Source organism: Nyctibius grandis, chromosome 4, assembly GCF_013368605.1.
Source record: "Nyctibius grandis isolate bNycGra1 chromosome 4, bNycGra1.pri, whole genome shotgun sequence".
In the NCBI taxonomy this organism is placed as follows: domain Eukaryota; kingdom Metazoa; phylum Chordata; class Aves; order Nyctibiiformes; family Nyctibiidae; genus Nyctibius; species Nyctibius grandis.
In genome coordinates, this window is record NC_090661.1 from 82,554,361 (window position 1) to 82,579,332 (window position 24,972).

Below are 24,972 nucleotides of genomic sequence, written 5' to 3' on the forward strand. Positions count from 1 at the left end.
TTTGGGCTCATTCAAGCTGCCTGTTTTTTGCTGTGGGTGGGTTTTTTGGGGGTTTGTTTTGGTTTTTTTGTTTGTTTGTTTTGGTGGGGGTTTTTGTTTTGTTTTGTTTTTTTTATCTGTGAGATTGGCTGATGTGCTAAACGAGTAGGGAGAGTGTGAATTACTGGACACAACATAAGCTTTGCTTATTTACCAAGCTATACAAAACCCCCTACATCCTTAGGACCAACCAGACATTTATTTAATCAAAATCATTTGCAGAAGTTAAACACAGAAGCTACACAACTGGCTGTAACACAAGCACATGTTCTCTCCCTTCCAAATAAAACCATAAGAAACACCATATTTAAAAAAGTGTTTTAGGACTTCCACAGGAAGATTTTTTACACAAATTTGCCAGTTTTTACCACTGATCACAAGAGCTAGCTGCAAATGTGAAACATGCTCATTTTCTTAATTCTTTACGAGAGCCTACCAAAGCTACAACATGAAACTATCACCTGCATTATACTGTAGAACATGTTAAAATTCACTGAAACAACACAAAGGATTTGAACATGGCCTTAAAGAAAGTCAGCATAAACGATCAGTATGTGTAAGTGACATCTCTGGAAGATACGATGTCAGTCATATGTTTGTCCTGTAAGACCACAGGCCACATTTGCACATTAAAATACACATTCTGCATTGGAATCTGATGATTCTTCTAGGACTTTGAAGACACCCATCTTCTCCTTTTTCATTTTTTCAGAGGTGTTCATTTGATCTAGGATTAAAACAAAACAACAATAAGAGGTGAAGCATCCGCAACCTTGCTATTGCAGACATAAGAGTTGTATATATTTTTGTTTGGATTTGGAAAGCAAGTTGATAAAATCATTTTACTCCTTCATCTACAGTCTGCTACGAAAAGTTTGTGCTTGAAAATCTTTTTCAGTTGTGTACTTTAAACTAAGAAAAAAATTCCAGCACCTCTGGCTAAATCTGAACAGAGATAAGCAGTTTTAAAATCTGCCTGAACTAGTCTTGTTTTCCTCACAAGAAAACAGAATGTAGTAAACCTCTTTAGTGAAGTTACAAGGAGAAACACAAAGTTACAGCTCTGCCAAGCAATATTCTTTTCTAAAGTTCAAACATTAGCATCTTGTTTTCTTAGCACTTGCAATCATTATGTTGCTCCCCCAGTGAATATAAAGCTGATCAAAAAGTATTGTCTTTATATAAAATTTAATAATTATGGCTTACAGGAATGAGAGATGGCACTGCAGTTTCGAAAGCATTAACTGCACTTAATTGTAGTAAATATTCATCACATAATGCTAGACTAGTATCTTTGTGTAAACGTTTTTTGACAGCTTTAATACACTTATTTTGCTTAGTATGGCCAAGAAAAAAAAAAAGAATAAGCAACCATTATAATATGATGCACACTAATAACACAAAATAAATGGCACCTTTTCCAACTTGAAAGGAGAAATCAGATTGTTTCACAGCCTGAACTTGTAAAGATAAGAGATAGACTATATTATCAGTGCATCGAGAATAATTTTCTGTATTAGCAGTCAGGTAACTAAAATAAGCAGTTTTATACAACAATTCCTTTAGATAATCTAGAAAAAAATTTTAAGTATAGAATAAGATTTATTAGTAAATTATTAGTATTTTAGTATTAGTATTTTAAGTAACTCCATTAATTTTTAAATTTTACTCAATCTATACATATCACACTTATTTAAGGCTAGCTATCATTTTCACTTCTAAATTTTGTAATGACAGATTTTTTGGTATCTGTGCTTTCAGGCTTATCTCTCCTAAAGATGCTGAAGGAAACAAAGCATACTAAATCTACTGTTTAGATGAACTGGACAAGAATTTTTTCCTTTCTCTGAAAAGTTCTATTTTTTATAATATCTTAGCCTGATCAAGCACTAGAATTTGCAGACAACCTCAAAAACTTTTTTTTTTCCTAATATTTGATCCACTGACAAGCCATGGTAAGTCTGAAAAAGCTCAGTTTTCCCAAAAATGCTAAACTATATTTTGAATTATGGTAGTATCAAAACAGGTTTTTAAACAAGTTTGCTGAAATAAATCTTTTCTGAGAATAATTTCTGTTTTGATCAATTACAGCAACGTGCAGGGAAAGTTGCTTTGCAGAATACCTCCTAATCTATGCTTTTCATTCACAGTATAGTCAGGGCACACCATGCATGAATATGGTTTTCTGGAACACTTTTGTTTAAGTTCTATTATTTCTTCTTCAGCAAATCCTACTGGAAATGTCAGCAAAGGGGCCAAATGGTCCTTCTTCATACATACAACACAGCTGTAGGGAAATGAAGCTATGCCAGCTTTCTACATATAAAGACTCTTACAAAATATGAATTTACTGTTGAACAGAAAAAAACCCAGATGAAAACTGTGACTTACCAATAAGATCACTTCTATCCAAGAGTAACTCTAGATCTTTATCACTGATTACTTTTTCTTTAGATCCTTTAACCTCCCTGTTGAGGAAGAAATAATCTCTCTTAATATAGATAAAAGCATCTTACAGTTAATATTGCATAGAAGTTAGTTTTCCTACATAGCAGAAGCCCTAGGACATTCTTTCCACTATGAAGATCCACATACCACTTCATAAGACAAGAGAGCTACTGACAGCTGCTTGCAAGATGCAAGTTACAAACTCATGGTCCAAGAAAAATATGAAATCTACATACCTCTCATAGTCTCTGGATTTCAGTAATTCTATTAATTCCTGGGGGTCCAGGCAGCTCTTTGACTGTGCTAGACCTGATTTGCCACCTTTAAACTGATCTGTAAAAAGGAGACATTTTAAGAATGTATACAGAGACAGGTACAAATTGTTAAATCAATGCTGGATGCACCTATGGAACAAATTATTCTTGCATCTCAAAACTAATGCTATGTTTCTTTGTTTTAGCCCTCAGTTAAACGCACCTTATGCTAATAGCCTAACTGGTGAAAAAAGTCAGAGGTACATGAAGAGTTTACATGCAGGCCTTTCACCTTCTAGCTGTAGTATGCAGAACTGATTGAAACACCATTCAACATGCACACACACACAGAGCAGAAAAGCTGTTAGTTCTACTTACAGTAAAAACATTGTAAATAAAGTTAGATGGTGGATGCTGAAGTTTGTTCCCTTTGTACTGTAAGCTGGTTGAAACAAAGTAAGCAGTATTAACCACGAGATAGGAAATAGGTGAGAGATGTGGTTTGCAGAGAACATCCCTCAGTTTAACGGACTAGACATGACAAAATAATACACTTGACACAGGTTGGTTTCTTGAAGAGACTACGCTAATGCCTATCCACACACAAATCTGGATGTCAGCGCAAATATAAAAAAGTTATACAAGATTATTACTTAACTAAAGCTGAGCATGGATGAAGTCAAGCTCAGTCTTGCCCATTTCAAGGGAGGCGGGCAAAGCCTACTGTTCTGTGCCAAGTTTCCTCAGCTTTTGTCAACACGTACCCATTTTATTAATGGGTCTTCATCGATCCCTGTCATCACACTCACTGCTCTTCTGAAACCCAGATATAGGAAAGAAGTCCTCCCCACACCTTCTCCCATCTCCCTCCAAGGACTGGCTGCTTCTCTGTGAAGTGCAAATCAGATGGAAGTTCCACAGGGGTGTGAGTTATAGGATTCTCTCTCCTATTAACACCTCCTGCTGTGACACACAGGATCCAGGTCCTGTCATGCATTATTAGTGATGCAGTCTCTCCCTTTTAGTTTTCAGAGTTTCACAAACTATATGGCATTGAATTAGTGCTGTACAGGTCTTGGGTTGCAATAATAGTGACACAGAGAAAAATACAGAAGATCCTATCAAGCACTTGACACTATAAATAGAAGTTTATGTCCATCATCACTTTCTCTTAGTCTGACACCTACTAATTTAACTAAGATCACGCTGGTTCTCATACAGTTTCCTAGGCAACTTTCAATAAAACAGAAGCACAAGACAGAAAGAGTAACCTGGTGCTGAGGCCAAAAAAGCACTCTATTTTGCAGCAAGTTCCAGTTCTTAAGCTCCAGTAGTTGTACTGTACACTGGTTACAGACCACTGAAAGGCCTGACTTAAGTAAGCTGTGTGATATCCCTTCCTCATTCACTCCTCCAAAGCTCCAACACTTTTTAGATATTCAAAAATAACAGGATCCATTACATCACCTTTACATTCGCACAGTGGATCCAAAGGTTCCTGGAGGGGACATCCCTACCTAAGCTGCAAGACTGAGATACGATTCACCAATAGTTACCAAGATGAATATTCAGCTTATTGCAAAACTGAAGGCATGACCCAACTTGACACTTAGCTTCCTTCCCGTACAACTAGTCCCACTTCCCACTGCTACTTTAGTATATGGCAATCATCTACTATTAGAACCCATTCTGTTCTGTGCACTCACCTTGCCACTTTTGTTTTTTTAATGATTTGATTGTGGTCCAATCTGAAGTTAAAACCAATTCTTTTTACTTAAATTGGTCATTAACATGCCTACAAAGAGTCAGACCACATTCCTGGCAGTCACACCAAGACAGCAGTGGCAAACAGATTACAAAGAAAAACGTTAAAGCTAGGATAAAGGAAGTATCTAACCACGATTAGCTATCATCCATGTTATAAGTTAAACTGCAAGCAGTAAGATTTTTTTTATCTGCTTTTCCATTTATATTCTGGTTCATTTAATTCAATTTTAAAAAGATAATAAACTCAGACTTGCCATCTACCCCCAGCATTTTTGATGCTAGATGTCCAAAAACATTTGGGTCAAATAAATTATAATCTTGCTGAGAAGCTGACGACAAGCCCAGAGCTCTACTCTTATTGCCTGGTTTTACCTGTATTTCTTCCAGGTAGGCTTGCTGTCCCATCACCTCTCTTTTTTCCCCCTACCTACTAGTAAAGAAGTAGTCACAATATGGTGATTCCAGAAATACTAGAAGTGCTTTCCTTTAATTTGCTGCAGAAGTTATCTACAATATGTCTAAGAACATGTTTTGAAAAGTAATACTATATAGCCACTTGTTGGGAGGATGAAGCTTTTTGTATTTAAGAAAAAATACTAAGCAGTCACAAAACAGAGCAGTAAGAGTTCTCTCTTGAGATTTAAAGAGGCACACATACTTATAGGAAGTTGTAAGAGAAAGATACTAACTTTTGTGGATAATCAGCTTCTCCAGCTTCCTCTTCGCAGCAGCTCTCTCCACAATCTTCTGGTCAATAGTATTTGCTGTCACAAGACGATAAACGACCACCGGCTTTGTCTGGCCAATTCTGTGACACCTGTCTTGGGCCTGCAAGTCCGACTGGGGGTTCTGAGCAGATAAAGAAACAAGTTAGCTACACCATTAACCTTTTTTTAAGAGATGTACCACAGGCAGCATTTTCAATAGTGAGCTCAGAGTCAGAGTGGAAGCAATAAGCAGGGCAGCCATGGTATTATAGAACTCTACATCTCTTAAACTCGACCATGACAAGCTCTGCTGCTGTAGCTGCACAGCCAGAAAAACCCAACTAGCTTGGACTGCTTCTGCACTATGTGCTGCAGTTTTCAACACACGGACATGTTCTGTATCACAAATTTAGCTGAGGGTGTTAGTTGTAGGTTTGTGGGGCTTTTTTTGTTGGAGGATAAGAAAAGGGATTAAAAAAGTCTGCAGCCATTTCTAAGCTGCTTTAGCTCTCCTGAAGCTGAATAGTCATGCAAACAGTAGAGCTGTCTATTAAACTGAAGTGAAGATGCAAAGGTCCTCAATCATTTCCTTCCATATCTCTCTTCTTCGCAGACTCCAGACTCACAGGAGCAGCACAATCCTAGCTAGCTAAAACACACGTGGCAAGTCACGGGAGGAAATTCAAGGGGCTGGTACTAACATGGCAGCTGTTGGAAATAGAGAACCTGTAGAAGGTTCAGCTACATTCAAACTTAAATAATATATCGAAAGAAGGAAACATACCTTCAACAGTAACAGAAAAAGCCCTCCTGCTTTTGGTGTAACCCAGGGGCAAACAGGCTAGTTTTGGAAACTAACGTTATATTCAATAAGCTAGGACTTTTCAAATGAGGCTGCACGTTTCATATATAACATGTTTGCATACACTACTTAATATTATCTTCATGTAACACCTCATTAAAGTTACAGTGGTCTATACCATAATGTGTTAGTAAATGATCATCAAAAGCAGTAATAGAGAAAGCATTTTATGACACATATCACTAGGTTAACTGGATGTCAACGTACCCAGTCACTATCGTATATGATAACTGTGTCTGCCGCAGTTAAGTTAATGCCCAAGCCTCCAGCTCTTGTACTCACTAAGAACAGGAAGACTTCAGGGTCAGTATTAAATTGATGCATCTGGAAGAGAATTCGTCTATTAAAAAACAGCATATGGATCACATAACGTAGCTAATGTATTATTTTGATAGATCTGTGTTTAAAAAGATAAACACAGATAAAATACAGCACATGCTGTCAGAGGCCAAACCAAGGCTTTCAAAAACATTGCGTGCATTTGGGACAGTACCAAGACCAAGAAGTGAAGCAACTGTATTTTCTTATCTGATGATTCCAGCCAATGAGTTGTCTTAACACAAGACTGGAGATGACTATAGCGACACATGGTCCAAATCACATTCACCTTCACATAATCTACCATCCAGTGATATTTTCTTCCCCAAGGTGAGCACAGTCCAAGCTGGCAGAGCCTAAAAACATACCTACTTGACACAAGCAACAATCTAAAATACTGATGCCGACTTGACTAACTTCCAGCCACCCTGTATACCTCCTCCTTTTCAAAACTAAGAGTAACTTTCTAGCTGCCTACTCAGCATCTATCCTATTTTCACTGCAAGATGTTTCCAACTGTCAGCACTGCTCCTACCAGGTCTGCAATACCAGTCAAAACCTAGTCTACTTAGTCTGATCACCCACATGCTGGTAGAAAACTGGAAGAGTAGACTAACTTTCAGGACTTTGATCACAGCAGAGAAAAAGAAACCATCCCCCCACTGCCAGGTGGAAGAAGCTACCCAAGCTCTCTAAAAGCTTCATATCCTCAGGGATCTCCTGGACATCAGCATCTGCAGCACCAGTAGCAAATCACAGAGCTGGGAAGAACCTTACTGAACTTACTGGTGATTTGGAAGATTTCTCTCATCCTGCATCCATACCACACTGTGGTAGGCACACAATCAACTCTTAAAAATCCCCACAAGCCAGCAGTACAAAATTTTACCAGCTTAATAAAAGTCACTATAGCTTGCTGACATGTTGCTAGTTAGCCTTTCCTCATTAAGAATCAGCTCTAACAGTAGCAACCTAAGTGTTTAGGGGTTTGGTTTTCGTCAGCCACACTGTGGCACCAAAAAAAACGGGGCAAAGAAGCACAAATTTGAGCTAGATGGTCTGTCATCTGCCACTGTTTTTCTGTATCTTCATAAACACCAGTACATACTTTGGAAACCAGATGGCAATTGCAGCACATCCCCTAGATACATCCTGTGTACTTCTTCCATGTATGCATTGCTCTTTTACATCCCTACAAACCCTCAGAGCTTTTCCAGAACGACCCTGCATAGCTGCTCTTCATGATAAATATATGCCTCACTAGCAAGGAACAAAATGATTGTGCTAGAACAAATCCATGTGCAATTTCAGGCTGAAGTTACAGGTGTCCCAGTAGGTACAAAAACCCATTTCCCGTAAATCTACTTTATTTGGCATTAGACTTGCAGTACACTCCCAGAGATGCTGGCGTCACATCCTGGATGCTAGGAAACAATATGTGCAGGGGTAAAACTGGGATTAGTATCTGCCACAATCTATACACATTACTAACTTCACATCTGGGTAACAGAGTACGTAAGCACCCATCATTCTAGGCATACCCCAAGATGTTGGTTAGTAACACGTTTCGTTGTTTCAGAATTTCTGAGCTGTAGATATTGAAGCAGCAGGAAGGATGTCAGTTTTCAACATAGATATATTTTGCCTATTAAAGCCTAAATGCTGTGCAAAATCATACCCCAGTGCCACAGGAACAAGCAGAATTTGCTAATAGACTCAAAGCGTGTGTACATCTACTTACATTTTTTTCTCTCTCTGAGTAGGACATAGAGCCATCCAATCGACTAAATTTGAAGTCTCTCAGATAGCAGTAATCCATCAAAATGTCAAGCATCATAGTCATTTGTGAGAACAACAAGACCTACAAAACGAGGAAGATTCCTTAGTATCATTTTTTGGCCATAGGGAGACAACGATGCTCGTCCCTCCCCAGCCATTAGCTTTACCTTATGTCCTCTCTTTTTCAGTTCTGGAAGCATTCGGTCCAAGAGTAGAAACTTGCCCGAGTTCTTTACTAGATTTTCATCAACCTTGGAACAGGGGAAAGGGGATCATATATTAGGAGGAAAGGATACCAAAGATTTCCCCGACTCAGAAGCACCAACAAAAGCTGTCTGAAAGCTTCTCACAGAAACAAGCTTGTACCATCTTTTTAACTAAAAGCTGTAAGATTGGAAGCAACACTAGTTTTCGCAAACTACATTGAATCAGTTAAATCATGATGAAACTAAATCAAACCCCACCATTTCATATGCTCAAACCATTTTTAAAAAACCTAATTATTTTTCATCCAATTTCTGGAAGGAGAAACCCTGATGATTTTAATTTTTCCACACGGAAAAGCGCTGTTTCTTTCCCAGCTTGTAATTACTGCACAAGGCTTCCACCCACTGGATACAAGGAAACGCTGCCAAACAAGTTACCATGCATCAGCCAAGTGACAAAAGTTGACAGCACGAGTTTTTAGACTGCTACCTCAGGCTCCTCCTTTGCTGAAGAGTTTTGTTAGATCTAATTCTTGCTATAGGCTAACTGCAGGGATATAGAAACTTCTCAGGTCTGAGCCATACAGCAGCCACCTCATTAATTCCTAATCCACCTTCCTGAGCAGGTACTAGATCCTGCAAAAGGTGTCAACTGTCAAACAGCCTGCATTTTCCACACATGAACTAATTTCCCCTCATTACCCAGACTGGGCTATCTGCTTTTTACGCACTGACTTTACATCGAAAAACTTGAACAGCTTGCTCCTGAGTGCAGCTGAATCTGTTATCGCTCAATCTGTTATCACCCACTGAACAGGAAACATGACTACACATGCCCACAAACCTACATTTAGAATGTGCAAGCAACTTCCAGTTGTTCAAGATTATTTCAATTCAAATTACTTCATACTTTCCTATGTTGCCAGCTGCTTTCTGTAGATTAAACTACCAGCTGGCCTTTGTGATATAATTTGGATTTTATCCCTTTTGAGGGGAAGAAATGATGCTGTATTCTCTGAGCGGATGACTCTGTTGTACTTGGTTCAGCTCTTCAACACCTCACACTTGAAAGTTACCACCGCACCTCCTGCAGCGTGTACTATTTATGTTGTGAACAGTTCACCAAGGTCAGCATTTTTTGTTTTGGAAAAAATCAACCTTTGTGAGGAGAGCTAGAGGCAGATCCTAAAACACCTTGAGTCAACAGAACCCAGCTACTGTTTGAATTCAATAATGTTGCTCCCAGCAGATAAGCGCTGTCATGATGAAGAACACTATGGCATCACTATCCAAAGGCTAAATGGGCACAGAGGCTGAACTGGTGTCTGCAACTGCTGCTACAGGAAGCTTCAAATAATGATTCAGTCACACTGCTGGAATTCAGTGGGGAGACATACGGACAAATACATTGAAATGGTCATTCTTTACTGTTGTCAGCTCACAGTCTATTGCTTTTTAATGCCTGGAATAATTTTTCTTGTAATCCTTTTAAAATACGTACCTTGAATTGTTGTGTAGCAGGGTCCAATGGGTATTCAATAAGATAGGGGTGATTACAACATTTCCTCAGTAACATCATAATATTCTGCAGTTTAAGGTTCACCTCTGAATCCATGGGAATGCTCACTTCTACCACTGGCCTTGAAAAGATACATCACCTCATTAGTACAGCAAGTGTCGCCTTATTATGCTACAGATACTGAAAAAATAATAATAAAAAGAAACTCAAGCAATGGATTCACATGCTGTATCAAATGTCCTCATAATCCCTCATAGCTAGTAAAGCTATTACCAGACGAAACTTGTAGTGCCACACTTGGCACCAAAGGCACAAGGGTTTGCCATTATTGGTTTAAAATACAAAAGGGCAGTCAGTAGTAGCCAGAAGCAGAAAACATAACTTGTGCAAGTCACCCAGCAGAAAAGGGAACAGAAGAAAGCCCTGTCTAGAACAAATGGTCAGATCTCCTGTGGAACAATATATAAACTATTCCAAAATCAGCTCTCTGCCTATCCCACTTCGGCCACATGTACACACTGCAGGATTCACAACGAATACAGCTACTTAGCTCTTTCATATCTAAGTACTGTTTCCAACATAAGGGATCCATGCATACCATAAAACTAATACGAACATATATTTAAGTGTCTGTTCTTGCAAAATACACTGGACTACAATAAGCATCCAGCAAAATAAACACATTTCAACCCTGAAGATTAACCTGGTTTTCCTTATGCCCAAGGGACTCCCAACCAATTCAGAGCCACCAATAGACCTTGCCAAACCCAGGAATGAACATGATTCCTCAGCTCCCTCAGTCCTGAACCTCAACTCTGATCTTAAATCACCAGAAAATGACCGATACCTGTCATCAAAACAGCAATAACTGTGCTGCCATTTGGATTCCAGGCCTCATATTAAGCCTACATATTTTACAAAATCTAGCAGGAAAACTACTTCTCCCTTTTCTCCAGCCCAAACTTCGTTTCAAGTATTCCTGAGTAATTCTGCAAAAACCTAGGAGTTAACTGTAGTCAGCACACCAGCATTATCCCTTGTACTGTCTTTGAGCCAATGAAAGATATACCTGTGTACGTAATTGGACATTGGAGACAAAAGGTTTACCTGAACCTTGCAAAGCCTGCAAAACCTAGCAAGAAGCCAAGCTCTTCAGCTCTTTGTCCTCAATGCTAGCTGTAGCTAGGATCTAAGCGATTACAGTGAAATTTCATCTACCAAGTAACTAAGATGAAGCAGTTCTTCCCTGGCTGGCACCCAACGCCATCTTAGACCATGAGACTTTGGTGAAACCACAGTTCTTCACTACCAAAATGTTTCAACAACCCAAAGGAATTCCATTTCATACTAAGACATTTAAGCTCTTTCTGGATTATCAATAGCACTATCGTCACAGGAGCTACCTAAGACTGTGACTAATGAAAACAGGGACTCAAGAAGCAATTTTATTGCTAGATTCTGCAAAGGCCCCAGGTTTAGGAGGTCTGTAGCAAGTAGAAGTAAACGTCTTGTAAACTATAACTTTAATGAGTCAGTGAGTGACGGTACAACCTAATCATTGTGATCATGGCCTAGCAAATATTAGGTCAAAGCAAAAAAACAAAATCATAAAGCTACAAGGATAGTGAATTATGAAATGCCATTATTCTTAACAATTCGAATAAGCAAAGCTCTGGAAGCAAACTAAGAGGGAGATATTGAAGATAAAAAAAAAAGAGTCTTTTAGGGCAGGCACCTCTCTTTTTCTACTTCCTCTTGCATTTTGTTGATCAATTTTTCAAAGTCATCAGGTGAATCATTATGTTCTTCACAATAATCAACCAGTTTTCGAGTACGGCGTTTTGGTCGGCCTGTAGGACTCAACTCAACTACTTCTTCCTGTGGGAAATGGTAACATTGCCATCAACAGCAGACAGCTTCAGATTCAAAGGCCTATGCTGACCCAAGAATTCTGAATACTGAAAAGAGGTCTCGGTGATACACATCATGCAATACTTATTTAGACTTATCAGCTCTTAAGTTTTGCTAAGTAGAAAACGCAGACAAAATTTTAAAGGTCTGTAATTGTAGATTTTGAAAGCTTCTGCTTGACTTTTAAAAGCTGCATTAGTACCTTACTAATTTTACAGCAGAAACTGTCAGCTCTGAAAACTGTCTTCTTTTTCCCCACAAGTTACAAGTAACAAAGAGCATATTTACACTCATATTGTACTAATTCTGTGGCCACTGAGGCCAGTCATAGTAACTGCCATTGAAATAGACAACAAAAGGATTAGACTAAAAATTTAAGCAAAAAGTAGGTTTCGTTACAATGCTAATGAAGAAATACCGATGTGGTTTTGCCTACAAGCCATTAACAGCAAGCATATTTCTAGCATCCATATCAGTAGATACCTCATTATTTCCAAGCAGTTTCCTAATGGTGCGATTTACAATAGCAGTATAGAAAGTTTCTTGCTTCTTTGCCAGCGGTGCATATACCACAACTTCTCGTTTAGGAGGAACCTCAAGAGCAACATCGGATTTCAGTCTTCTCAGTAAGAAAGGTGTCAAAATCTGAAATGTTGAGCAGATGTGTAACAATTACTCAAACCTCTCAACATGGCTAGTTTAAAAAAAAAAAGCAAAAAACAAACAACACAAATAGGTCTGCTGATATAATGCTATTTTGACAATTTAAAGTGAGGGAGGTAATTTGCAGAGTTCCATATTGCATTTTTTAATATGGATACCTACTCCAAAACTTTTACGCGCATGCTGGCAATACATGTGTTCAAATAACACATCCGTTGACATTTTAAAAATTTGGAAGTCTTTAATAAAGGTGCAGTAGTAACTACATTACAGACCTTTCAAATAATTTTCATTAATTGAATGTAATTTTATTATGAAACAGCTAATTTTGCTTGTTATATTTCTTAAATCAAGTTACTCTGGGAAAGACCCAAACCTTTAACCGAAATAAGGAATAAATTGTTATCAACAATTATATCTAGAAGATACAATTTGTATCTCTTACCATCAGCTTATGATGGGAAAGTGATAGTTCTGTAAGCATTTACTTCCACCCTCCCTTAAAAAAATTTTTGAGTGTTAGTTTGGTTTTGAGGACAGGCACATTATACAACTAGTTTGTCAAAAGGTATTCTGTTCCACACCTAAAAGTTATATAAATTGCCTCAAAGTTCTCTTTCAACAAAATAAATACACCAATTAAATCTTTTGGCAAACAGAAGCAAGCAACTACAATTAAGTTTGACTAAACTCAGTTCAGTTCCAAGAATAAAAATGAGTTATTATCAACAAGGTATATTGTTCCTTTCAGCATTTACAAGCGCTGTAAAGGTTGAAAGAAACCCCACAAGTTTAAGGAAGTCCAGAAGTACCACAATAAAAGCCTAAGGCCCAGAATTCAGCTCCACAAAAAAGATTTTGACACACTTCATAATAATGGTCAAGGTTAGAAATAACCCATGAGAAAAACAACACAAAGAATAAATGAAAACCTGATGTAGCATATGCAAGATGTTTTGCTCCCTTTCTTTAGCAATAATATCTTCAGCAGTTTCTGTAATGCTGGTAATATCAAACCAGGATTCAAAGCTATAAAAACAAATCAAGAAAAAAGTAATAGCTTACTTCACACCTATTATTCTTCATTATCTAAGTATACTAGTCTTCTCTTATCCTGCTATTTAAGAAAAACAAAGCACTAATATCCATCATGAATACAGAATGAACAGGAGGTATTTCTGAAATATACCTGTCAATTCAGATGCTTGAGATTTTAAGTGATCAGTAAAAACACTTGTTTTAGTTGGAATATTCACTATGATCTATTATATTCAATCTAGTCTGCATATTTTCCCAAATCAGTCTAAAGATTGTTTTGGCAATGTTTTTCTACCTGACCCCCTGCTGCTTCAGACAAGGATCCATCTCCCACGGGTGTCATGTCTGCCAGACTCACATAGCTTTCTCCAGCACCTTAGAGAATCCAAAGCAGCACCAGGCACTTATGATTAGACAAACTCTCTCCCCCAAAATGCTCATGTCTTAGCTCAGAGTTGAGCTTCCACTATCCACAGAGCTGACAATTACTTCCTTCCCTTCCGAAAAAACTAAGTGTGAATGTCAAGACACATTTCAAAGCCTTTACCACCAAATAATCATACTGAATTACAATCATACCATAAAATAGCTCTTCATAGGCTGATACAAGTTTAATTATTAAAAAAATCACGATAATGCCCAAAGAGAACAAAGGGGAATAGTTTTCACCATCAGATCGCAACCTACCTTTTCAAATCATCAAACACATCTGGCAACAGGAAGTTAAGCAATGACCAAAGCTCTGCCAAGTTGTTTTGCAGGGGAGTACCAGTCAACAGGAGTTTATTGTCTGCATTAAATCGTTTCAATTCTCTGATAAGGCGGCAGTTCATATTTTTAATCCTGTGACCTTCATCTACTATCAGGTATTTCCAGAAGCAGTGCTACAAAAAGAAAGGATATTTCAGTAAATCTTGGCTTCACTCCATCAAAACATGTGCCAGATGAGATAAGCAGCACTAAGAATGTCTGATACTGCCTGTTACAAAGATTCTATCTACTGTTGCTTCTCACTAGACTAGAAAAGCTGAGTCCAAACAGTTAATGCCATACATCTGCTTTATGGTGACTGCATTTGGAAAGCTTAGGTGATTACAATAAAATTTCTACAACTCATCTCACCGAAACAACCATTCTGATGTTAACCATGATATTTATACAGTAAGTACAGCTTTTACTCCAAGCCTCCCCCATCATCACCTACAGAGAGGTAATGAAAAGAGAAGGTATGCTGTAACTATCTGCCTATTTCACTTTTTGGATAGTGTTGTGTTCGAGTAACTTCTTAAGCATAAAATTCCAGAGCCACTGCTACCAAGGGAACAGAAGTGAATGCCAATATAAATGCTACAGTATGACACTTGTACAGGCAGCATGCAGATTTCCTTTTTTTTTTTTTTTTTTACTATCTGCAAAAGCATTGCTATTAGTGATGAGGTATTCCACCTGTCCGAGGGCTTTCAGAAGAACTTAGGTACCTGCAGGGCACTTCTATCTCGCATTGCTATTTCAAAGGAAGTAACGACCACAGGATGGATTTGCAGTGATCCTTGTCGTCCGTGAATTCTACGAACCAGTTTACGACGTTCCTGCTGAGCTCCATGATAGAGCATTAGTGGAATCTGAAATAAAAGAAGTTAAGCTCATTTAAACCTAAACAGAAGATAGCAGAGTTTATTAGCTTTGTTACAAGGCAGCTGTAAATACCTAGCAAGTCATGGCACAGTGTGTAGTAACCACATACACAACTATAATTAAACTGATGTTCTACATAAAGAAAGTTTCAAGGCAAAAAATTAGAATAAGATTTAAATAATTTGTTCTTTTAAGCCTAAGGAAGAAAAAAGCAAAATCTTCATTTCTTTTACCTGTGGAGTAAATCTCTTGAATTCAGACATCCAATTTGGAAGAGTAGACAAAGGACCACATACTAAGAACGGACCAGGGACTCCTCGCTCCACCATCAGTGCTATTGTTGCAATACACTGGATCGTCTTTCCCAACCCCATTTCATCAGCTAAAATGCCATTGATACCATTTTCCCAAAGCATCTACACACATAGAAAAAATAAATGTAAATGCAAAATAGCCAACACACCTTAAGAACAATAGACATCTTTAGGAATATAACACCTGAAGAAACTCTCTCCTAGACATATTTTATATTACAGACAAGTAAGATTTCTCCATGATAAAAATAAATACAAGCACCTTGTAAACCCCAGGTATTTTTAGTAAGTGTATGTGCTTCTAGCCAATTAAGTGCCTGACTAGGAGGCAAAAAACGGAACAGTATCAAAGGAAAGGATGTAAATTCGCATTATATCAAAAAGCACTGCAAAGTACAGCTCACACTACCCAAATTTTTACTCATCCCAGCTCCAAAGAATTCCCTTAGCTCCCCCCTCTAAAAGACCAAGTTATTGTGTTGCTTCAGTTTTATCTGTTCAAGTAGCTTCTATAGGCACAGCTACTTCACCATAGGAAAAAGGTGCAATTCCTGACCAATGCAGCCAGCTGCTCCAGCAAAAGTTCATTGTGCAGATGCTGCCTATTCTGACAAGTGACAGAGCAACCTCTCACAAAAGAACAGAAGAGTTCTTTGGCTACTCTATCTACTATTCATAAAGAAGGTTATTATAAACGAGGGCCCAAGGAAGCTGTTTTTTCGCTTCCAGAACAGGCCTGTGTTCCCTACGCACTTCCCAGTGACAAGAACAGAGTGAGTTCAGTGGCACTCGTGAGATCAGCCTAAGCCTGTTAAAACAGCATACATATGCTCGTGGGGAAGAAAAAGAAAGTAAAAACCTAAGGGGAAAATGAGATCAGTAGCAGCATGAAAATTAGTTCTGTCTGGCTCTGATAATTAAAAAGTGAAGATGTTCTAATTTGGCTTGCAAGCAAAAATGGGGAGAAATTACGTATGTGGGTGATTTTTATGGCAAGTTTCTTTAGGTTTCAATTTCAAAGGCTAAAGACAAAACGTTTTAAAAACATTGTGTCAATATCACTAGTTAGAGTCCAAGACGCAAAGAACAGAAAACTTTCATCCATGTCAGGTCTGCAAGGTAATGGCTCTTTAAACACCTATGGGGCTAGGTATTCAAGTCCTTGAGAGAGAAAAATACTAAGACTGTCCCTTAGTAGTATGCATAGACTTCCTGCTTTCACAAATTATTTACAAGGAGAGGCTGAAAAGACAGTTGAGTTGAATAAGAAAATAGATGGAGAAAGGGAAGATGGAGAACACCAACCAACAAGTCTAAAGAAACGTCTACAAACACTATATATTCTCCCCATGTTGAAACTTTGTGTCCGCTGCTTGACAAGTTTTTCCTAACACTAGATTCTTGTATCATTAGAAATCATAAAGAACTGTCTCTCTCTTCTTCACCTTCCCTGTACCAACTATGATCACAGACTTCTAGTGTCTCTTCCCTTCCATTTCTCCGTCTCCAGATTCAATTTCATCAAAAATCGCTCCATACCCTTAGCCACTCCATGCCTTCCACCTGGTACCACCGCATTACACCTCCAGTAAAAATCTTTGGCTGCTGAAAAGGCACTGGTTGTCCATTAAACTTCCGTACTGGATCAAGGAATTGCTTGGCACTGTGTCGTACAGCTTGACACAATCTATCCTTAATGACGCTATTTGAATCTCCATTTTTCTGCAGGTCTTCTGGACACAGGTTGTCAGAAGAGCTTTCATCCTACAGAGGGAAGTTCAAGAACACATGACAAGCGGAATGCGCATCAAAGCCCAGAGAAGACATACTTTTGCCCAATTTACACCAGTCAATGTGCAAGTGAAGTCAGTCAGCCCCTGACACAAACACTTATTTCGAGTAACTGTCAACTCAAGAATACAGTTTATTTTTAGGATTAATATTACTACATAGGTAGATGTCAACATGCACAATTTCAATGCCTTATATACATTCTTTTCTCCTTTAGAACTGAAGAGCAGCGATAGCTACTGAAGCAATTTGGCTTATAATTTTCTACCCATAAAAGGAAGCAGACTTAACACTTCCTCACAGCGGCTGGCATTTAATGCTGCTATTTCCCTTCTGGAAGTGGATTCTAGAGAATGTTGGAAAGTAATTCATACTGTGCTTGTAGCTTTTAAACTACAGCAGAAGCAAGAGACCACACTTGTTCTCTTCTTGCCTGAATGCTTAAAAATGACTGTCTTAAGGTCTTATACACCAGCACAAATATTTCTTAGCAAATTCCTATTTCCTTTATTTTTGAAACTACAGGCATTCTATAAAGTACAAATCTTTTCAAATTCCATGTTTAAAAAAATAAATTAGAAGTCTTCACCCCAGATTTCTGAAAATAAGTATTTAAGTGCATGCACTTGCACCACTTTTAAAAATTTCTAATTCGGGACTTCAATAGCTAGCAGAAAGATGTTTATTTACAGGAAAAGTTTAAAGATTTGCCATTAAGTATAAAAAGCCTTCCCTCCCTTTGGACTTAACACACTTAAATTACAATAACGTGCCAACATACCTGATTTTCCACTTTATGTTTTTTTGCCACTGATAATATTTCCTGGAAACAAAGAAAAAACTATGCTTATGCACTTTTCAACTTTAAAGGCTATTACAATTTGTATTTCATGAGACCTTTTAATTGAAGAATGTGAACATACTTTAAAAAGCTTTCCATATAACATCATTAATCATACAAGTGACTCTAAACAAGGCCATGCACCAAAGAACACGTTCCAATTACAAAAGGTAATTGAAAATTCGACTGGAGATATAGTGTCTTCACAGCTTGCTTCCCCCAGAAACTTTTTTTTAAAAAAAAAAGGCATCTGAATTCTCCAGGTCTGACAACGCTGCTTGTTACATACCTCTTTGCTGGAAGAAAGTCGTATGTTACAGATAGACTATTGGCTGTTGGTTCATAATCTCCGATGGCAATGTACAATAATGTATTCGTCTAAAACACAGATGTCACACAGCAATTGCCTCACCAGTTAAAATATGTGCTACAAAAATCCAGACTAGCCTATTTATAGTTATGGCCTACCTCTTTGGACATGATTTCTGAGATGTTGTATGTCCCATCTTCTCTTCCTCTCTTCTTTTTTGCACCTATAAGATAACATTTGAGTTTATACAACACATCAAACATTAAAGAAACTAAAAACACCAGTACTGACAAAAGGCAAAGCCTAATACATTACCTGATTTCTCGTCTTTGCCATCAACTGGATTTTGACCCTAAAAAATAAACATAGGAAGAGGTTAATCATCTTATGCATCGCTAACCATCGTGACACAGATAAAAAGGTGTAATCAGCCTAAAACCATAGCTTTTGAAAGCTTCTTAGAACACTTTTATTACTAAGTACTTTACAAAAATACAGCAAAAAAAAAGTTCCTGCTTATCTTTTTTATGACTTATTCAGCATCTTGGCTGAATAAGTAATCATTGCTAAACCAAAAAACCTCCTCAAGACAAATTCAAACCATTTTCTTTAGCATAATTAGTCAGAAACATCTCCTTAAGATGGCTGTCATGGTATGCGATTTTTAAGCACTTTTAAACAGTCTTATTACAGTTAAAATAAATATGGTATACTAGATAGATCTTGCAGGTCAAATACTGGCTAAGCCTGATTTACTTAGTTTACCTACTTTGATCAAAATTGACATGGTAATTTGTCAGACCTATTCAGAAAGTTGCATAAAATAGCTAGTTAATCTTACCTTGGCAGATTTTGACATCATCTCTCTCTTTTTTTCTAACTTCTCTTTCCTTCTCTGTTCCTAGAAAAAAAAAACAACACACACAGATTTCTTATCTTTCTGTAACACCCAAAAGGGAACTATCCATTACAGAAGTGATAACAGGCATAGATTACGTTGGTAATGTAGAGCTCTGTGTACTCTACAGATTTTATTTGTTTTTGCAGTCTCACTAAAAGCCTCTATTCTGACATAGTTTAAAATGATAAAACAAAACTTGGGCAAGAAAGTGCAACTGCTCTGAATTGCATGTCAGTGAACACTTTAAACACTTTAATACAGTAATTTAGAAAGACACCAACAATAACATTCCCAATTGCAAACTCCTTAAGATCACATCTATTGCAGTAAGTTTTCCATGTATCCAGCTCCCCTTTAACTTCTACATATTACCCCTTGCATTCATTGCGGAGCAGAAAGCAAAGCCTACGATGCCTTTAAGGAAGAAGTGCTTTCGTGTCTTGAAGAATTTAAGGTTTTCATTCCATCTACTATTTCTACTTGCTGAAACAAAAGCACCCTGGAAAAAGAGATGCGAGACCTTTGTATTTATCAGATTGAGCAAGATTTAATACTGAAACACACATTCTATCAATGCAGTAACAATGAATTCAACCTGACAGCTAAACGAGAAAAGCATTTTTAGAAAGGAGGTTCCTGCGGTCTGTCAGTGTCACTTTTCTGAGCACCTCATTGCCCTGAATCTTTTCCTAAGAGTCTCCCCTCTCAAGTGTAAACTCTTACAAGCTTGTCCATAAAGGTACAGTTAAGAAAGTCAAGATAAAACTGGATATGAACTCAGCAGTCCATGGATTAAAAAAAAAAACACATCAAATCATTTTATGGAAGCTCTTGTTTGGGAACAGCACAGCCTCAGATCACTGTAATTTATAAATTTGTTCGAGGGAGGCCTACATTAGCATCCTGAAGACAAGCCTCATCCTCAGCCTTCAGTAATCAACACAAATCAGCTGCACAACTCCTACTTGTCAATTCTTTGCATCTTCTATCCTCCCTCCAGGTTTTCTAGCTCCCTTAAACTTTGTTTCTCTTTCCGGCACTCAGGCCAACAGAAGAATTGTCAAGATATCAGTGCCACCTTTACACTGTGAGTTTAAAGTATAATTAATGCTCTTTCGAGTCTGATTTGTCTATTAGTTTATAGAACAAATTCTGAATATTATGTAAAGCACCACTTCGTTCCTGGGCAGTAATTCCAGTAGATTTTCACGTTGTTATTGCAATCTTAACAGCATTTTTACTTCAGTTCAAACAGCTGGCTAGCAAAAAAAAACCCAAATAGATGGCAGCCCATCTTAAGAATCCCCACTGCAGACAAGAATACACCTACCTCCAGTTGCTGCTGTTCCATTTTGGTTAGCAAGAATTTGGAATAGATGTTGCTTTTTTCAAGCAAATGTTGAAGCCTCTTATAGCGCATTTCACTTGACTCCCTGTCCCACGAAGTGCGAGCCTGGCCAACACAGAGAGATGTCAAGTATTCATAGATGCTTCAGAGTTAATGCTTTTAATATAATGAAGGGTTCTTTTACAGGGTAACTACAATTGTCTCACACACACACAACCTTTTCCTTCCACTCATTATACACCTATGATTTATAAGTATACTGACTCACATGTACCTATGAAGCGCTGCAAGATAAAAGTAAGTGAGAGCTGCATTCACTTGCATATGTACACAGAGCTCTGCAACACACAGGCTTCCTGTGCAGCAGCACAAGGCATTCCAGGGCTCAAAGGTGACTCAGCTCCAATTTAGAGCAAAATGAAATTTAAGTTTATTTGTAGCCTGCAAAATTTGGGAGGAAAAAAAAAAACCTACCTGGCAAAATTCAGCAGTTTCCCAAGTATTAGTTCAGACTCCTCCGTGTGCCATTTGCACAAAGGTACAGTTTTTCCATTATGAACAAGATACTCTAACAAACAATCATGCCTCATTTACAGAGCTCAAGTCAATTCCCAATGTGAAAACAGTAACTTCTGCTTGCTTTGTTTACAAAATCCACACATGCTTTTAAAAAGTAACTTCTGTTGAATTAGTCAAGGCTGTGCATTTAGAAGTTTGCAATTTACTCTTTAAAACTCAGATCAAGACTCCCCCAAAAAGTAGAAAAGCATTCACCTTTCTGCATTCATCTGACTGTTGCCTGTTAAATTGAGATACTAAACAAGTGAAAAGGTATAAATTAGCATCTCCAAGAAAAACTCCAGAAAGGCAAGATGCAGAGCTTTACAAGATACTTATCTATGCCATTGTCTTCAGAAGAAACACTGGGGGAAGGGCACGCTAAGACAGAAAGGCAAGGGAATCCTCTGGAACTAAATAGACTTAATGGGCACGGAAACAGGATATCAGATGAATCACGGGCCAAACTGTGTGACACAGGAAATGGGGAGCACGTTTCTCTCCCCCAGAAATCACACCTTTTTTTTTCCACAAGCAGTACTCCATGTCATTCTGATCAGGTAACTATCACAGTATTCTTTTATGAGGGAAAGATCTATCTCCACAAGTTATCTGGGGGAAGAGATTGCCTTTTCATGATTCTCCATACAGTTCTTATTTGCTTCTGCTCTCCCCAATCCAAGTTTTTTCCTTCAGATGAAAAGTACCTGAGCTCAGAAAGATCAACTCTTGATGGCAATGCCAAAAGAGAATATAGTTAAAACTAAACTACTTCATTCAGTAAATTGCTATTGCTCACTTTTTATTGGAGTGAATACAGCATCCTTCCATTAACTGGTCAATCTCAAGGACTGTTCCCTTGACCAACTGCAAAAATTTCAAGGGAAAAAAAGAAAACTCAAAGAGAAATAGTATTGAACTTCTATGATTTCTCCTCTTTGTCTTTTGAGTCAACCTTCAAGCCTCAACAAATGAGGGTTTTTTCCTCTTTTTGACTGAAAAGGTCAAAAATTTGCCACTCTTTTTCATCACTCTACATTCTTATGTATTTTGCATAGTAGTATTTTGCCATCAGCCCACAGAAGGAACAAGTGACTCCTTTGTTGAACTGCTGTACAAATCACCTGGCAGGGGGTTTGCTGAAGTGACAAGCATAAAAAAAACAGAAGCTTCAAGAACATCAACTGCCCCCAAGATGCCAATAAGCCAGGGTTTAACAGCATGAGTAATTTCTCTTGGTCTGACTGGCCCCAGATCACCCAGAAGCATCATGATAGAAGCACACAGCACAATGGAGCGATACCCTTGCTAGAGGTAAGCTCTGTGGATTCTCAAGAAATGGAGAGAATCCAAAAAAAAACCATCCCTATCACATTATAGCATTGTTACAGAAGTGGCTGGTTGTTAAAGAAATTAAATTCTAAGTCCTTTTTCTCAATACTTCCTGTGCAATGAAATAATATGCTCTACAAGCGTTTCCTCATTACTCTCCGAAGCATTGCCTCCACGTTTTTAGTTCCAAGGTCTGATCAAGCAATACCTGAAGAGAAGTTCAGACCAGCTCTGTCACGACTTATTGTTTGCAAGAAAGATGATTATGAGACTCCTGGGAGAATAAAGTACTATTTTCTAACTACAGTATCACAAAATGCTGCAGCCTAAAAGCATACCTTTATAAATCACAACTTTTCTTAGGGAAAAGAGAAAGAGTAATTAAAATTAGTTCCAGGCCTTAGAAATTGTATTTTTCATGCCCTAAGAATAATGCTTCCATTTTTAAGACACCAGTTTCCTGTGGGCTGAATACAAAGCTATGTAATTAACAGAAAAGGGGAAAATGAGAGCAGTCTGAAAGAGAGGGAAAAAACCCAACTGACTTCTCAAGTAATTCTGACTAACAGAATTACTGCTTTAGAATACAATTCTCAAAAGAGCATTTAAGGCAAGAGTTCTTTCAAGATCATATTTCCTTGTGCCTGAAATACAATACCTTATATAGTATTCTGATACCTTGATAATTTGTATCAGCACAGGTCTAGAAGCATCATGTTTTCATGTTCTCTCTCCAAAACAGATTGGTCAATATCAGCCAATGCTTAATATCAACATACGAAAATATTCACAAGTGATACTAGAGGAGAAAGAAATGAAACACAGTAATGGTTATTTGTGGTAGGGATTTGTCATTTCCTTGAAGCAGCCCTGAAGACACTTATATTTCCTGCAACATAAGCAAACAGAAGTACACAAACCAAACATCAACTCTCACAATGATTACATGTACATTTCTCCTGGCAGCAATACCAGCTCAAGCAGCTCCTGCTCTTCTCAACTTAGGGGTGCCTGCACAACTGCGTGCAGGGAAGAGCAGACCAGTAAATGAGCATTAAAATGATCCTTTTTGGCTACGCTTTTTAAGGTAGGCTACTTCCTTGATGCAGTTCAGTTGCAGCCTTCAAACACCACTGCAAAGAGAATGAGCTGTCAGTGACAACAGCTGCCTAAACTATACCTGTTACCAAGAGAAATGCATAACCGGGCTTATTTCTGGAAAGGATAAATAGTTTTAAAGAAGTGTTCTGCAGAGCTCTTATCAGGTCGTTTGTTTTTTCTAACAAAATAAGCAGCAAAGAGAGGAAAAGAAGTGTTATGCACACGCACAGAAAACACAAACCAAAAAGTCTTGCCTTTAACATTTCAGGCAGAAATTCAAAAGAATGCGAACTTACTACCCTTTCTGAAATCACCTTACTTTACAGGCATGATATCTGAGATTTATAGGCTCAGAATGACAGAAGTGGAGAGGCAATCTTCTCATTGCAAACTGTAGAAAATGCAGTAGGCTTCTCGCTGACTGCAAAGGTTCACCGTTAGCCTTGAAAAAAAAAAACCCTCCCGCGGATGATCAAAGGCGCTTATGAATCACAGCCGCCGCCTGGGGCTTTCACAGCCTCTCACCCCTGTTTGTTTTGAAATCACAGGAGCTGCGCTACACCCGGTCCCGGCCCACAGGCCGCCGCCGACCGGGCTAACGGCGCGGGGGCACGGCGCTGGGACCCAGACAGGCCCCGCCGCCCGGGGGGAACCCCCCCTCCGCGGGGCAGCCCACCTGCCATGCCGGCGAGCCGCGCCTCACCTTCTCCAGCATCTGCCGTTCCTTCTCCAGCCCCACCGCCTCCAGCTGCTCCTCCTCCTTCAGCATGGCCGGCGTGATCACCGCCGCCTCCGCCTGCTCCCCCATCGCCGCTCCCAGCGGTTCTGCAATGAGCGCACCGTTACCCACGGGGGCCCGTCCGCCCGCCCGCCCGCCACGGAGACCGACCCGCCCCGCCCCGCCCCGCCCCGCCCGCCGCCGCCACGGGCCCTCACCGCCGCTGCTCGCCGTGTTCTGAGCCGGCATGGCCGCGCGCCGGGGCCGTTGGGCGCGAGGCGGTGCAGTGCGGCACGCGCAGTCACCACCGCCCGGCCTGGCGCGTCCCGCTAAACTCCCGCGCTCGCCGCGCACCGCCCGGCCGCCAGCCTCGCGAGACCAAAAACCGCGCGCTGCCCAAGCCGCGCGAGAGGCGGCGGAGCTCTCGCGAGGTCGCTCGCCCCGCTCCTTCCCTGTCTTCCCCCCCCCCGCCCCGGAAGCCATCTTGACTCCTGGCAGGCGACGCGCACGCGCGGGCGTGCTTCCGGTCCGCTCAGCTGCCCGCCGCGCTACCGGTATCCCGGGCCCGCCTCCGCTCGCGGGTGCCCCGCGTCGAGCCCCAGTGCCGCAGCG

The 24,972-nt window shown here is 39.3% G+C and overlaps 1 protein-coding gene across 2 annotated transcripts; it reads right to left on the bottom strand.

Moving 5' to 3' along the window:
* Positions 1 to 216: 216 nt before the first annotated feature.
* On the bottom strand, positions 217 to 24,718 carry HELLS (helicase, lymphoid specific). 2 transcript variants are annotated; one of them, XM_068398793.1, is made up of 22 exons: positions 24,579 to 24,718; positions 24,346 to 24,467; positions 20,634 to 20,756; positions 19,244 to 19,303; positions 18,718 to 18,754; positions 18,561 to 18,625; positions 18,033 to 18,074; positions 17,000 to 17,224; positions 15,380 to 15,562; positions 14,990 to 15,133; positions 14,199 to 14,395; positions 13,406 to 13,502; positions 12,294 to 12,455; positions 11,635 to 11,777; positions 9,882 to 10,020; positions 8,342 to 8,425; positions 8,137 to 8,256; positions 6,285 to 6,401; positions 5,198 to 5,357; positions 2,724 to 2,820; positions 2,431 to 2,507; positions 217 to 766 (listed from the first exon to the last, which is right to left on the bottom strand). In XM_068398793.1, the coding sequence occupies exons 1-22, from the start codon at positions 24,607 to 24,609 to the stop codon at positions 669 to 671; spliced, it is 2,523 nt and encodes an 840-aa protein (XP_068254894.1). In that variant the 5' UTR covers positions 24,610 to 24,718; the 3' UTR covers positions 217 to 668. The 2 variants fall into 2 exon arrangements, with proteins under 2 accessions (XP_068254894.1, XP_068254895.1); XM_068398794.1 differs by lacking the exon at positions 24,579 to 24,718 and adding an exon at positions 23,220 to 23,340 and having other exon boundaries at positions 24,346 to 24,382.
* Between the last annotated feature and the right edge of the window lie 254 nt (positions 24,719 to 24,972).

What these genes read in the sequence shown, in the direction of transcription:
- HELLS (XM_068398793.1), bottom strand. Translation starts at nt 24,609, where the DNA reads ATGCCGGCTCAGAACACGGCGAGCAGCGGCG. An exon ending in TCAAGAGATTTACTCCACAG is followed by an intron (nt 15,134 to 15,379) that starts GTAAAAGAAATG and finishes CTTTTATTTCAG; the next exon opens with ATTCCACTAATGCTCTATCA. An exon ending in GAAGCTGATTATCCACAAAA is followed by an intron (nt 2,821 to 5,197) that starts GTTAGTATCTTT and finishes TCCTTTTTACAG; the next exon opens with ATCAGTTTAAAGGTGGCAAA.